This window comes from Sus scrofa, chromosome 14, assembly GCF_000003025.6.
Source record: "Sus scrofa isolate TJ Tabasco breed Duroc chromosome 14, Sscrofa11.1, whole genome shotgun sequence".
Taxonomy (NCBI): Eukaryota; Metazoa; Chordata; class Mammalia; order Artiodactyla; family Suidae; genus Sus; species Sus scrofa.
Genome location: NC_010456.5, coordinates 75392262 through 75408620, shown reverse-complemented (window position 1 = coordinate 75408620; position 16359 = coordinate 75392262). Strand labels below are relative to the sequence as shown.

Genomic DNA, 16359 nt, shown 5'->3' with positions numbered 1-16359 from the left:
TGGGATGACTAGAGTGAGTCATCCAGATAGTGCTGATTTTACACTGTAGCTCTCAGAGAGCAACCGTGTTTCTAGGTTCATGGGGTGCACTGAACCATCACCTGTGTATACTAGCTGTGCCAGATGCTGTGTTAGATCCTAGAAATACAGATGTAAAGGATACTCAGGAGTTCCTGCCATGGCTCAGTGGTTAACGAACCCGACTAGGAACCATGAGGTTGCGGGTTCGGTCCTTGGCCCTGCTCAATGGGTTAAGGATCCGGCGTTGCCGTGACCTGTGGTGTAGGTCACAGACTCAGCTCGGATCTGGCGTTTCTGTGGCTCTGGTGTAGGCTGGCGGCTACAGCTCCGATTCGACCCCTAGCCTGGGAACCTCCATATGCCACCGGTGCAGCCCTAAAAAGACACACACACACAAAAAAAGATACTCAGTCCTTGTTTTCTCAGACTCTTAGTTCATGTAAACTAAACACTTGGAAACCTTGAAGTTTTAGTTAACTGAGGTCTGAGTTTTGTTAGTGGCCAGATTTAGGTAGATCTCAGAAATTTATCTTAACCTTGGTATTAACAGTTGTTACTTTTAACCATAGTGTTGGGTAACAGTCAGAAATAGTACAAAAGAGGTTTATGTAGGCCACTGTCAGGATTGGTAGAGCCAAGCAGTCTTCTTTAAATGTGCAGTTGCCAGAGGTCAGAAGTACAAGGGGGCATCATAGCTTAGAAGTACAAGCAGATATTTTAGTCCATGTTCAGGATAAGCTCTGCAGTTCTCTTTGGTAAGTTGAATCAGAATGTGCCAGTGGCCAGAGCATTGGGATATGAATTTCATTTAAGTAAGGCTTATCTTACTAGGGAAATTTGCCATGATGTGTGTTGATGTATGAGACATTATTGGGCCTGAGCCCACTAATAAGGCTGGTAAATGACAGTTGTTGGCTGAGGAGAATGAAACATCATCCTGGCCCTGCCTTTATCTTTCTTTAAATGAAAAAGTTTAAATAAGCTCTTCTCCCAGAGTAATCATTAAATTTTACTTATATCATCTAAATTTTTTATAAATTAAAAAAATGCGCATATATTTACTCTCTCTCTTTTTTTTTTTTTTTTTTGTATTTTTATGGCCCAACCAATGGTATATGGAAGTTCCCAGGCTAGGGGTTGAGTTGGAGCTGTAGTTGCTGGCCTACACCACAGCCACAGCAAATCAGGATCCAAGCTGTGTCTGTGACCCATGCTGCAGCACACAGCAATGCCGGATCCTTAACCCACTGAGCAAGGCCAGGGATCGAACCTGCATCCTCATGGATACTAGTCAGGTTCATAACCCACTGAGCCACAATGGGAACTCCCAAATATGCATTCTTGTCTCCCCTCTTTTTGCATGAATGGTAGCATAGTAGATCTGCACGCCCACACACCTTGTCCTGTTTAGATAACAGTATATCTTGAAAATCTTTTCAAATCTATACATGGTTTTTTAATTTTCTTTTTATTGCTACATGGTATTGCTATGATACGTCTATCGTAGTTTAACCAGTTCTCTCTTGGTGATCATTGGGGTAGGTTTTAGCCTTTTGCTGTTTATTATAAACCATAATGAAATGAATAACTGTGTGTGTATTAGTGTGTGTGTAGTTTGAAAGGTGTCCAAGTACATCAGTAGGATATTATATCAGAAGTGGAATTTCTGGGTCAGTGTATGCGGTTTATATGGGTGATTTTGATGAATATTGTCACATTACTCTCCATAGATTGTACCATTTTACGCATTACTCAGCAGTGCCATTTTTACAGTTTTGCCAACAAGTATGTTTTAAATCTTTTGGATTTTGCCAGCATAATGAGTGAAAAACAGTTTGTCAGTAGAGTTTTAATTTGCATTCTCTTATTGTAAGTGATATTAAGTATCTCTTCATAGCTTACAGAGCTACGTTTACTTCTTTTTCCGTCTTTTTATTTATTTATTTATTTATTTATTTATTTATTTATTTATTTATCTTTTTAGGGCCACAGCTGTGGCAGTGGAGGTTCCCAGACTAGGGGTGGAATTGGAGCTGTAGCTGTTGGCCTGCACCACACCACAGCAGCGCAGGATCCAAGCTGCATCTGTACACCACAGCTCACAGCAGTGCCAGATCCTTAACCCACTGTCGAGGCCAGGGATCCAACCTGCGTCCTCATGGATACTAGTCAGGCTCGTTACTGCTGAGCCACAACAGGAACTCCCCACCTGTCTTTAAACTAGCTTTCTGTTGGTTTGTGGAATAACATTTAAAAATTTTTATGGTTGTCATTTTTAGTATTTATATTACATTGTATTCTGTTATTATGGCATTGTTTATCTTTCTGTAGTTGAACACTTGACTCCTTTTGGAGTGTGACTAATATATTTATTTTGCTGGGAATAGTTATTAAAAAGATTTTCCCCCTTAGGTTACTTATTTGGGAATCAAGAATTTTAGGATTTATTGTAGGTTTTTGTACTAATTAGCTATGTACAAACTACATAACTTATCTAGGTATTAGTTCCCTCACCTGTAAAAATAAGGATATTGAATTAAGTGATTTTCTGGTTCTGTGACCCTTTTGGAAATTTACCAAAAGCAATACATTAAGCATGACAGTTTAAAACTAATAGATAAGCACGGCAATGATATCTTGTTATAGATTATTAAAAAAAAACACAAAAATTAAAAACCTTGTTCTGTTTCTTGTTGAATAGATAATGCTTTTCTTTGGTGGCAAAATTACCTGCTTGCCTCCCTTGACATTTTGTGATTAGAAATACCTCTTCATCTTTTTTCATTTCATATCAAAGCTATTTTTTAGAGGCATGCCTTTTTTGGGGGGAAAGAGGTGGGGCTGTTTGGGAAGAAAAATACATTGCTTTAGATTTAATTTAATCTATTTCATAAATGTGCATGTTAATCTTCATTACTGTGTAACTGCTGCCAGTTGGCCTATTCAATTTTCCAGACTCAGTTGGAAAGCTGATCTCCTTAAATCTGTTAAATGGTCTCTCATCAAAAATTAATGCATTCAACTAGTTATACTATTTCTTCACTACAAAACTGGGAATTAAATTATAATAGAGCCTATTCTCAGTGGGAGAATTTTTCCCCCTCTATTTACTTGGTATCTATGAAAATTATACTAGGAAAGATGAATAGGTATATCTTTTGATGTGTACTTTGGGAAATGAGATTAAAACCAGTGGTGAAATGAGGTATAGCCAGTAACATTTGAATTACAACATCAGAAATAAATGAAATGTTAGTGTAACTCAGAACCTCCAAAGTTTAAAATCCTCTGGAGCCATAGCATACAGATATGTCTTCTAAAAGCTAATCTTGAATATATGATATATATTCAATATATACTATCATCTTAGTACTTCCCCTAATTTAAATAGGTTAAATTTTGCCATGCCTTTTTAAACCAGAGGTATGAGAACATTAAAGAAATGAAAGAAATCCTAAAGCTCCTGTAGTCAGTTCTGTCATATTATCAATGGATAAAACTCTTCCCTGAGAAGGAAAGAGAAGCTTCCTTTGTGCACAGCTGTTCAGTAGCAGAGTTGAGACTAGATCTTGGGTCATTGGATTCCTATTCCATGATTATCTTTATTTTTATTTCTTTCCCTTTTTTGTCTTTCATATCTTCTGTCAAGTTAGATATTGATGTGTGTTTAACCCTGATATCTGCTAGTTTGTTTCTCTTTGGAAATTTTTATTTTATTTTTGGTTTCCACATCCTAATCTAGGCGTTTGTCACAATATTTTCAGCCATTAGTTGCTTCTGACTTTACTTATTACTTTCCTGTTAGCCTCTGCTTAAGGTTCTTTGCTGTTTATTCCATTCACTGCTGGTAGATAGGAATTCTTTTAAAAAAATGTTTTTCACCGTGTTCTTTTCCTATTTAAGGACTCCATGGCTCCCATTTGTCATATAAGTGATCAAAATTCTCAGTCCAGCCTTCAAAGGATCTTCTCAAGTGATCATGGCTTTCCTATTTGGTCATATGTCTATTTGTTCTTCATATCTGGTCAGATGTTGTGAACGTATCTTCCAGCCTTACCCATCCCTTGCCTAGTCCAGCTTTCGAGTTGATTATGTTCTTTGTCTTTCATGTTGAAAACTTCCAAGTGTTTCTTTCTTTCTTTTTTTTTTTTTGTCTTTTTACCATTTCTTGGGCTGCTCCCGTGGCATGTGGAGGTTCCCAGGCTAGGGGTCTAATCGGAGCTGTAGCCGCCGGCCTTCTCCAGAGCCACAGAAATGCGGGATCCGAGCTACGTCTGCGACCCATACCACAGCTCACGGCAACGCCGGATCCTTAACCCACTGAGTGAGACCAGGGATCAAACCTGCAACCTCATGGTTCCTAGTCGGATTCGTTAACCACTGCACCACGATGGGAACTCCCCAAGTGTTTCTTTCTGTTATCAGTGATGAATAATGTTTTCTACAGATATGTATGTTTTAGTTGTGCTCATCTTTGTTGTAGACAAGAGCAGTGCTAGGTATGAAGGTACTTCTGAGTTTGGAAAATGTTAATTTTAAAATGAATCACATAAACAACAAGGTCCTACTGTATAGCACAGGGAACTGTATTCAGTATCCTATGACAAACCATAATATAAAATAAAAAGTATATGTATGCATAACTGAATCACTTTCTGTACAGCATAAATTAATGCAACATTGTGAATCAACTATACTTCAGTTTCAAAAATAAAAATGATGGACAGGACGAAAACATAAAGGACAGTCTCCTGGATACTGGAATTTGCTAGAGTGTGTGCAATAAAATGAGATGATTTCTAGGATTAGGAGGGATATAAACATTTGTGTTGCTGAAGCTTAAGTCATAGGATATAGAAGAATAAAATTAGATCTTTCCTGCTTTATCTGTAAGGGCTAGATTTAGCTCCAACTTTGAAATTGGACCTAGTTGAATAAAGGAAGCTAGAAGAAAGGTTTCCTTAAGAGATTATAGGTATAAGTCCCAGAGAAGAGTCAGTAACCAGCTCAGTGATGTTAGGAGACAGCTAAGTAGTCTATTGACTTGAGCACAAATAATGAAAGACATACTTTTCTAAGTATATTTGAACTGAGAAGTATACTTAAATGTTAGGAGCCAGTACCTGTATAATTTGTAACTCGACATTTTTCATGCTAAAGTAAAATAGTTAAATATTTTAAGCACCTGTAGTATTACAGTCTCTGTGCTAGACTGTATGTTTCCAAAGAAGAAAAAAAATAATTTTGGTCTTGACGCTCAGAGCCAAGTGTGTGTTGGGGGTGGGGAGTGGGAGGAGGCAAACTTAAGTATGAACAGATATGTGGATTGCCATAGGAAGACATGTACAAAGTACAAGATAATTTAATCAGCAAAAGTGAACTAACCATGCTTTAAGAAAATCAAAGGGGAGAGGCATAGATAGATACTTTGTGTGATTTGAATGAATTCCCACTACAAAAAGTCATGTAACCAAGAAGAAATGTCCATTTCTTTTCAGTCATCTGTAGATGGCTTTACAGTAAATTCTTTTGGTGTAGCACTTCAGTAAATTTCTCAGACATCCATGGCTGCACCCTCATGACATTGTCTATATCTCAGCCTTGTTGGGAGTGGCTCCTTTATTCCTTTATTCCTTTCTCGTTGCTCTGTAACAGGCCTTTAAGTAGGGCTGTTCCCTATACCTGCCGTCTCTTTACCCATTAGTACTGTTGTCTATTTTAAGTAATAATGCTTTATATTAAACTTTCCTTGCTCAGATTGCCATGTGGTTTCTTCTAATTGTACCTTGACTGTCACATGTAGTACTTTTCTCATATGATTATTCTGAGGATTAAATTGGATAATACACAGTATTGCCAACTATTCAGAAGACTATGTGTCATTGAATACACACAGTGTTTGTTGGTGGTGTTAATACTATTATCATTATCATCATCATCACTGACACTGCCACCAGCTAGGAATAATATTTCTACTTTTTATCCACAGGATGTTTCGTCTTAACTCACTTTCTGCATTGGCAGAACTGGCAGTAGTGGGCTCTCGCTGGTACCATGGAGGATCACAGCCTACCCAGATGAGGCGGCGGCTAATGGTGGTGGCTTTTCTTGGTGCATCTGCAGTAACTGCAAGTACTGGTCTCTTGTGGAAGAGGTGAGTGTTATCTGAGCATCTTGTTCCTGGACATACTTTTATTCTTCTAGTGGTCTCTGTTATCTAAAAGAGATTGATTTCTGGCTTAACTTTGTATCAAAGTTTCTTGGCTGAATCATTTAGCATGGATGATTTTTATGAAATAAGATGTTTCAGGGAATTGGGCTATCTTGTCAAAGCAATAAATAGGAAATATTCTACTTCAAGTTCTGCCTGTCCTTTCTGCTGAACATTTTTTTTTGGGGGGGGGGGCTGTACCTGCGGCATAAGGAGGGAGGTGCCCAGGCTAGTGGTTGAATCAGAGCTACACCAGCTGGCCTATGCCACAGCTGCAGCAATGCAGAATCCGAGCCACATCTGCGACCTACACCACAGCTCACAGCAATGCCCGGTCCTTAACATTAAGTGAGGCCAGGGATTGAAACCACAACCTCATAGTTCCTAGTCGGTTTTGCTAACCCCTGAGCCATGACAGGAATTCCTCTTCTGTTGAACATTTAAAATAATTTACCAATTTAATAGTTAAACATGTATAATTTAGCGGTTTTTAGTATGTTCACAAAGTTGTACAGCCATCCCCCAAATTTTCATCATCTAATTACCCCAGATTTTCATTGTGTCATAAAGAAACTCCATGCCAATTAGCAGTCACCTCCCACTTTCCCCATTCCCCCAGCCCTAAGCAACCACTGATCACCTTTCTGTCTACAGGTTTGCCTATTCAGGACATTTCACATAGATGAAATCATATACCATATGAGCTTTTGTGACTGGCTTAATCCACTTAACATAATGTTTTCAAGGTTCATCTGTGTTGTACCTTGAATCAGTACTTCATTCCTTTTAATGGCCAAAATAGTGTTTCACATTTTATTCATTCATTCATCTGTTGATAATTTTATTTTTTTTTTTTGTCTTTTTAGGGTTGCACCTGCAGCACAAGGAGATTCCCAGGCTAGGGGTCCAGTTGGAGCTGTAGCCGCCAGCCTATGCCACAGCCACAGCAATGCCAGATTCAAGCCGCGTCTGTGACCTATACCACAGCTCCTGGCAATGCTGGATCCTTAAACCACTGATCGAGGCCAGGGATCCAGCTCGCCACCTCATGGTTCCTAGTTGGATTCGTTTCTGCTACGCCATGACAGGAACTTCTCTATTGATAATTATGTTGACAAATGAATAAATTTATCTGTTGATGACTGTTTAGGTTGCTCTGCTTTTTGGATATTTTAAGTAATGTTGCTGTGAACATTTGTGTACAAATTTTGGGGGTAAAATTTGTTTTCATTTGTCATGCGTATATTCCTAGAAGTGAATCATAAGGTTACTCACATGTTTGAGGAACTGATGGACTGTTTTCCATTCCCGCCAGCGATGTATGAGTATGTGTGCTTATGGGTGTATTGCGTGTGTATACACCTAGATTTCTCATCTATAAAATGGGAATGATGATAGTACCTATCTCATAGGATTATTATGATTATTACTGGTATGAGGGTGAGTGACAGTATTAGCATAAAAGACTGACTTTTCCCACAAAAGTTGTGATCATAATATAAAAGATCTTACATACTGTGCTAAGGAGTTGAGATTTTATCTTCTCGGCAGTATGAAGCTAAGAGGTTTTAAAGCAAGAGACTGACAATAGACAAATTTTAAGAGAGATTAATATAGCAAAAACAATGGGATAAACTAGAGTAGGGAGAAAATACTGACAGACACTAATACTAGTTTGAGATGATCGTGAGAGTACAGTACCCTTAGAAAGATGTGGGTGGGCTTAGAAAATTTTCCAGGTGAAATGAACGAGAGACAGAGTGATCTAGGCTAAGGGGCAGAGAGAGAAGTAAGAAAGAAAAGAAGAGGAGTAGGAAATGCACTTTTTGTCTTTTTAAATAAATAGTAAATGCTTATTGCCGGTGTCTTCAGGGATACTTTCCTACTGTGGAATCACAGGGCCCTATGAAGGCATATTCAGAAGTGGGAAAGTTGTTTGATGGCTTGATTGTTTAAGAAGTTAGTAGCCCCCCGCCCAAATTAATTTGTTTATACTCTTCAGGTTAAGTGTCAATGAACAGGTCAGTTTATTTTATTTTTCCTAATTTGTGTTTTGCTGCTTTTTGTAATATTAACTCCCAGAGAAAGACTAAGACAATGGTTTGGAGTGTTACATAAAGAACACATTTACATTTTTGTTATTGCATTTTTGATTTTTTTAATCCTAAAACAACCAAAAGCAGGAAAATCTACATATTGACAGCATATCACCAATATTAGGATTTTTATAATGTGCATTTGTCACATATTCAAAATTCATTAATGTTTCAAAATCTCAAATACTCTAGTGACAGGATTTTAGTGCTCAAAGATTGTTAATCATATTCCTTTGCCGTGACATATTAAAAGTTTTTATGACATGCACTATAGTTATTCTTAAATTTTAAAACAAACAAAAAAAAAGTAGGTTGAAATTTTCATCCTTATACTGAGATCAAGATCAATAGCAGGAGTTCCTGTCGTGGCGCAGTGGTTAATGAATCTGAGTAGGAATGATGAAGTTGCAGGTTCGATCCCTGGCCTTGCTCAGTGGGTTAAGGATCCGGCATTGCCATGAGCTGTGGTGTAGGTCACAGACGCGGCTCAGATCCTGCGTTGTTGTGGCTGTGGCGTAGGCTGGCAGCTGTGGCTCTGATTCGACCCCTAGCCTGGGAACCTCCATATGCCTTGGGAAGCGGCCCTAAAAAAGGCAAAAAAAAAAAAAAAAAATCAATATCAATTATCTCTAAAATAATTCTGTGTTCTCTTGTCAGAGTATGTAGACATAGGGTTTGCCATTTAACTTGTAAATCTTTTTTCCATCCTCTTTTTAAAAAATTATTAAATGAGCAGAAATAATTTTTTTTGTAACAAGTAAGATTTAAAGTTCTTTTTTAAAAGGGTGCTATAAATTTTTTTAATTGTTAAAAGTTAAAACTTTAAACTTTATAAATTTAAATTATAAAAGATCAAGTTATGTTTGATCTAAAAAAAGTCAAATATAGAAGTAAAGGATAAAAATCTTTCCATCCCCAATCCCTTTCCTTAACAAAAATTAAGCATATTTAGTGTGTGTTGTTATAGATAGTTCTGAAATACATAGGTGAATAACTAAGTATGTAACTTGGAATGTTTTCTGGCAATCAAAAATGAATATTTCCTGGGTTATACAATTTGGTATACAATTTGGTTATATAATCTGCTACCTAAATTTGCTAACATGAATAGACCTTAAATATGATCTTTAGAAGCCATTTTAGAGTGCTGTTACAACCCAAAGCACCTCCTTTACTGTGTGAGTGCTTGTCTACTGGAGATGGATTCTATCTGCTTCTGTCTGGAAGTATCATTATTTTGCCTTCACCTTTTTTTTTTTTTTTCCTCTTTTTTGATCTCACCACAACACGTGGAAGTTCCTGGACCAGGGACTGAATCTGAGCTGCAGCTGTGACCTATGCCACAGCTGTGGCACCTCCAGATCTTTAACCCATAGTGCCAGGCCAGGGATCAAAGCTGCACCACTGCAGAGACAAGGCTGGACCCTTACCCCACTCTGCCACATCGGAAACTCCTATTTTGCCTTCATTTTTAAAGATTATTTTCACTAGATGTATAATTCTAATGTAAATGTATAATTTTCCTTTCCAGCATTTTAAGGATAACATCCTGTTATCTTCAGCTTTGTTGTTGTTTTTCAGTTTAGTATCCTCATTCTGTTCGACTGTTCTTTTGTATTGTGGTACAATATACGTAGCGTCAAGTTTATCAGCTTAACCACTTTTAAGTTCATTGACATTAAGTACGTTTCACATCATTTTGCAACCATCACCATCATTCATCTCCAGATCATTTTCAACATTCAAAACTGAAACTCTGTACCCATTAAACAGTAATTCCTCAGTTCCTTTCCCCTCATTCTCCTTTCTGTCTCTATGAATTTGACTGTCATTTAATTCATTTGGTTGGCTACTTTGATATGAATACTGTCAAATTTTAGAAACAGTTCTCCTTTTAATTTTTTTTTTTTTTTTTTTTTTTGCTTTTTTACGGCCACACTTGCAGCATATGGAGGTTCCCAGGCTAGGGGTCAAATCAGAGCTGCCGGCCTATGCCACAGCCACAACAACGCCAGATCTAAGCTGTGTCTGTGACCTATACTACGGCTCATGGCAACACCAAATCATTAACCCACTGAGTGAGGCCAGGGATCAAACCCGCATCCTCATGGATACTAGTTGGTTTCATCACTGCTAAGCAACAATGGGAACTCCTCATTTCTCCTTTTGAGAGAAAGAAATTTCAGCATGATACTCCTCCAAGGAGTCTCAGCCTAATAAACAGAAAAGGGAGAAAGAAATAAAGTATGTATGTCTCTCAAAGGGCCTAAACAAAGGGGAATAGGTTCAGAGACAGGGACTTCTTGAAGTTATTAGAAATCCCCACTATTTGAACTGTTTTTGTACTCCAAGACAGGGGGCTCTTTTTATAGTTATGGGTTGAGCACTGAGAGTGTGGCTACAGTGTCAGTTAAGGTTGGAAGAGATTCATCCCCAATCCAGAGAAGTGTTTCTCCAAGCCAATTAAGGGAGGTTTGGGAAAATTCCCTGTATTTCCCCAATTAAGAATTGGAAGGACTTTGGAAAGGCTGATTAGAGGGCTGAAGGTGCCCGAAGCACTTAGATTTGTAATAATCTCTTCAAATCTCCTAGCTCTTTGCAGTAATAGCAGAAATTGGAAGGGGTTTGATGTTATACTTAGGAGCTTTCATTTATTGGAGTTGGAGATTAAGAAGTTTGGTGGTCTTTATTTTAGAGAATTTGTCTAGAGTGCAAGAGAACTGGTTTGCCAATGAACTAAATATGGAGTGGAAACAGTTTTCCATTCCATCTTTGTCCTTTTTTCTAGAAGAGAAAAGTCCCAGGTTAGTGCATTAATAACCATGGAATTAAAAGCTACCTGGGTGAAACCCAAATCTGAAGGAAGACCAGAATTTTCTTTCAAAACAATCTGAAGTCAGAGTTTCCATTGTGGCTCAGTGGAAACAAATCCGACTAGTATCCAGAAAGATTCAAGTTCAATTTCTGGCCTCACTCAGTGGGTTAAGGATCTGGTGTTGCCGTGAGCTGTGGTGTAGATCACAGACACGGCTCAGATCCTGCATTGTTGTGACTGTGGTGTAGGCCAACAGCTGGAGCTCCAGCTCAGCCCTTAGCCTGGGAATTTCCATATGCCACAGTCGCAGCCCTAAAAAGCAAGAAAACAAAAGCAAAAACAAACAAACACCCCTAAAGACAAAACTGAAGTCAGTTATAATAGTTTATTAACAAATTCATCAGAATTTTGTGTACAAGCCTGAATTCTGTTCCAATCAGCAGGCTTTGGAAAATCCCTAGGAATTGCTTGATAAAATTGCTTAGCAATTTCTCAAGCCTGATCATATAATAAGTTAGTGGGCAAGTCTCCTAGTTTAATTTTAGAGACCTTTCAGGATGGACCCGAAAGTCCCCATAATGGCATTTGATATTCTAAATTGCCTTTGGTCAGGCTGTTTCATTTAATCAGAATGTACATGAGGAAGGATTGAAGTTTTTAAATATAAAATTGGCATGAGGGGGAACCCTCAAAATATTTAGATAACTGGGATCCCATTTCTCAGTTTTTCTCTAGAGTAAAGGAATAATTTCCAGACAACTTAAATAGTTTTCAGCACAGACACCTCAATTCAAACAGCTTGCAAGCTAATCGCAGCCAATTCTAGAGAAATGATTTGGTCCTAGAGGAACCAGGCCAAAGGCTTTTTCAGCCAGCTTCCAAAAGAAAACCTATTCCAAAGGAATAGGCCAAAGGCTGAATGAAAATGCAGTACAATTTCAGTGAAGCAGCCCCTGTTTCCAAAGGAACAGCCCAGAGTTGTTTTCATCCAGCTTTGGTTGAAACAGTGTGATCTTAAAATCAGATTGAAAGGCCAAATGAGTACTTGCATGCAGAACAAGGCCTTAACCAGAAAGACAGAACGTTAAAATAGATCCTGAATAAAGCCTGGAGCGCTTAAAACACAAAGAGCATGAGTTCAGATCTGAAAGAAAGATGAACCTTCAAACTCCTCCAGGTCAGTTAGAAAGCAGTGAGCACAATGGGCTCAAGTTGTATGTATTCTGTCTGTTTGCCAGCCCTGGAGCCTTCAGGAGTCTTCCTCTGGTCTCTGTACAGGCCATCAAAATGTTGACCTAAGACAAATAAACTTCCAGATATTTCACCAGCAAAGATAGGTTTATTTAGGGTCTCCAGAGAATTGCAGTTCCAGGTCTGTAGCTATGCCACGTGCAAGTTCCCTTTGAGGCAAGAGAAGGAAAGGGAATTTGGGGAGGGCTGTAGTAAGCACAGAGTCCATGGCTTTTCTTTGCCTGAGTTCAAACTAGGAGAGTGGGGTTGTTTTTTTGTTGTTGTTGTTGGATTTGCTTCATTGCAAAATTTAAGAGCACTCCCCTTGTGGTCTCCCAACTCTACTTAACTGAAGTTTCTATTTAGTTTTTTACGCTGTCTATCATACTACCTTTTCATGTCCTACAAGGATTCTGCTGAGAAGTCTCTTTATAGTCTTATGGAGTCCCTTGTACATGACGAGTTGCTTTTCTTCTCCTGCTTTTAAAATTCTCCCTTTGTCTTTGGCTTTTGACGGTTTAATGATAATTTATTTCAGTGTGGACTTTTTTGGGTTCTTCCTGTTGGGAGTTTGTTGGCCCTCTTCAGCCTGGATGTCCACTATCTTCCTCAGATTCTGAAACTTTTTGACCACAATTTCTTTAAACTTTCTACCCTTTCTTCTCTTTCCCTTTGCCTTCTGGAACTCCCACAATGTGTGTATTGGTTTTCTTAATTGTGTCTCATAATTCTCTTAGGCTCTTTTCACCTTCTTTTTTATTTTGTTTTTCTAGCTGGATAATAATACCAAGTGGTCTATCTTTTGAGTTCACCGATTCTTTCTTTTGTTTGATCAAATCTGCTGTTAAACAAACACCCTCCCCTTCCTCAGTGAATTTTTCAGGTCAGTATTTGTTTTCTTTCTTTTTGGCTGCTCCATGGCATATGGAGTTACCAGACACACCAGGGGTCAGATCTGAGCTACAATTGTGACCTGCACAACTGTGGCAATGCTGGATCCTTTAGCCCACTGTGTTAGGCCAGTGATGGAACCTGTGTCCTGGTGCTGCAGAGGTGCCACTGATACCATTGTGGGAACTCTGGTATTTGTTTTCTTTAGCTCCAGAAATTCTGTTTGCTTCTTTTTATCTTTTTATTTCTCTTGGTACTTATTTTTTAAAAAATAATTTTTATTTTTTCAATCATAGCTGGTTTACAGTGTTCTGTCAATTTTCTACTGTATAGCAAGATGACCCGGTCACACATATGTATATACATTGCTTTTCTCACATTTCTTAATACTCATTTTAAAATGCATTGAGCATCTTTATGATAGGTATTTTTGAATTCTTTTTCAGATAATTAATATTACTATTTCTTTAGGTCAGCTTCTGGAAATTTATTTTGTTCTTTTGTTTGGGCCACATTTCTGTTTGTTTATGTGTCTTACAACTGTGTTAAGATATGCAGTTTTGAAGAATCAGCCATGTATCCTGGTCTTTATTGGCTGACTTCATACAAGGGCTAGACCTTTAGCAATCAGCCCAACTATGGATTCTGAGTACCACTGAAGCTTTTTAGGAGAGGATACAGTTTTCTCTGTGTCTGTGTGGGCAGTATCTTAGTGAGGCTTGCCAGTTTCTTTTCCAGGAACTTGTAATGTATTGCTCCCTCTGGTGTTAGTCTTTGGCACTGCAGGTTCTCTGGTGGACAGAAGTGAGCTCCCTTACCCTCTCCTCATCAGCTACCAGGCATCTGAAGTATGCCAGCTCCTCATCAGCACCCCAAGTCAGGTGAGACAGACACCAGTCCTCAGGCAGCCCTCTGAAAAAACAGATCATCACATACGCATTCCATTTCTTTCCTTCCTCCTGTGGGAGAAGTCTTGAGTTGTGTACCTTTTCACGACTGCTCTAAGCCATGACAGCTGCAGCAAGCCATGTCCTGCTCTTCTTTGTTCTCAGTGGCCATCATACATGCAAACTGTGCCACTTCCATCAGCTTTCAAGTGTGGTGAGCAGAAACCAGTCCCTTGGACAACCCTCTGAAGAACCAGAATATTGGACACCATTTCATTCTTCCCTTTCCTCCTAGTGGGAGAAGTTGCTAGCTAGGGCATTTTCTCTCGTTGCTTAGCTGGGCCTGCTTAGAGGGAGGGGCTGGCATAGATAAAGTGAAATTGTTCCTTTTACCAGTTTCAGTGTGTCTGTTCTTGGCATTGTGGTTGTCTGATGTCATATAACTTAGCTGGATTTAGGAACTCTCATAAAGGTACTTTGATCTGTGTATCATTGTTAAATCAGTGTTTCTATGGAGGACAAAGGCTGGGACTTCCTCTTCTGCCATCTTGCAGAATATCTGTCTAATAATTATTTTATTGGGTATTTTACATTGACTGTTATGTTGTTGAATATTTGGATTTTGTTATTTTCCTTTAAAAGTATTGATTTTCATGTTGGCAGGCAACTAATTTATTGAAAAACCTGCTTGATCTTTCAGAACTGGTTTTTAAGAATCATGACTTAAGAGTATTTGCTCCAGGGTTAATTTAGCCTGATTAATAAGACATGACCCTTCTGCAGTGTATACTAACTACCTTGAGTGTTCAGTAATTTATCACAACCTGAACATATTCTTATTCTGGAAATTATTTGGATTATAGCTATTTGTTAGTTCTTTTTGGCCAGGTTTAATCCTAAGAATACTCGGCTTAATGTTAACTCAATGAGACCCTATATAGGTCTGTGGAACATTTTCTTTGTGTAGCTTCCTCCTCTCTGGTCCTCCTCACCAATTCCAGCTACCTCCCCCTCTATAAATTTTGATCTCTATTGTCTAAACTTAGCATGATCACTGTGTTTTACTGGGGATCTGACTTGTGATCTGGTAAATATTTCCAAACAGAACTTCAGGACAATTATAAGCCTCTTTTTTCTAATAGAGTCGCTATAGTTCAGTATATTACAACGTTTGTATCATATGTTCTGTGCAGTTTTCCATATTTTCCTGTCTGTGGGAAGGCAAGTCTTGTGCAGTTACTCCACTGTGGCTGGAAGCAGAAGTCCTCTTTCTGTACATCATTGTTTGTTATCATTTCTATAATATTTAATCATTATATTATTATATCATAAGCACAATGGCTTATGAGATAAGCCATTATCAGGAATGAAATAGGAGGAGTTCCCATTGTGGCTTCGTGGTAACAAACTGGACTAGTACCCATGAGGACTCAGCTTCCATCCCTAACCTTGCTTAGTAAGTTAAGGATCTGGCATTGCTGTGAGCTGTGGTGTAGATCACAGATGCAGCTCAGATCCCACATTGCTATGGCTGTGTGGTAGGCCGACAGCTATAGTTCTTTCGACTCCTAGCCTGGGAACTTCCATATGCAGCAGGTGCGGCCCTAAAAAGCAAAAAAACAAAAACAAAAAACCCTGAAACTCTATACATTAAGCAATAATTCCTCTATCCCCACTCCCTGCATCCAGTGTTACAATGTTACCGACATTCTACTTCCTGTCTCTATAAAATAGAGTATGTGAGATATCCCATATAAGTAGAATCATATAGTATTTGCGTTTTTGTGACTGGCTTATTTTGCTTAGCATAATGTACATAAAGTTCATCCATGTTGTAGTATGTGACAGTTTCCTTTCTTTCTCTGTTTATTTCCCAGTTTCCTTAAAATTTTTTTGACATATAAAAAGGTACATGTAATTAGTCCATAAAACTTGATAAGTTGGAGCTAAGTGTACAGCATTATTACCTGTTATTATTACCTATGATAAGTGAACCATCATTATTACCTATGCCATACCCCTCTCACTTCCAGAAGTTTCCTCCCACCATCTTTATTTTTATTATGGTTTTTTTGCATATGATAAAACACAAAACCTAAGATCTATCCTGTTAGAAAATTTTCAAATATACAATACAGTGTTATTAACTGTAGGCACTATATGGTATAGCACATCTCTAAGGACTTGTTTATCTTGTACAACCGAAAT

The 16359-nt window shown here is 38.3% G+C and overlaps 1 protein-coding gene across 9 annotated transcripts in view; it reads left to right on the top strand.

Annotated features, from left to right (window-relative positions):
• The window catches only part of MICU1 (mitochondrial calcium uptake 1), a 241898-nt gene that overhangs the window by 37008 nt on the left and 188531 nt on the right, over nt 1-16359 (top strand). For all 9 annotated transcript variants that reach the window (XM_021071962.1, XM_005671068.3, XM_005671070.3 and 6 more), the window contains exon 2: nt 6011-6175. In XM_021071962.1, the coding sequence (XP_020927621.1) occupies nt 6012-6175 (164 nt within the window). In that variant the 5' untranslated portion in view covers nt 6011. The remainder of the gene's footprint in view (nt 1-6010; nt 6176-16359) is intronic.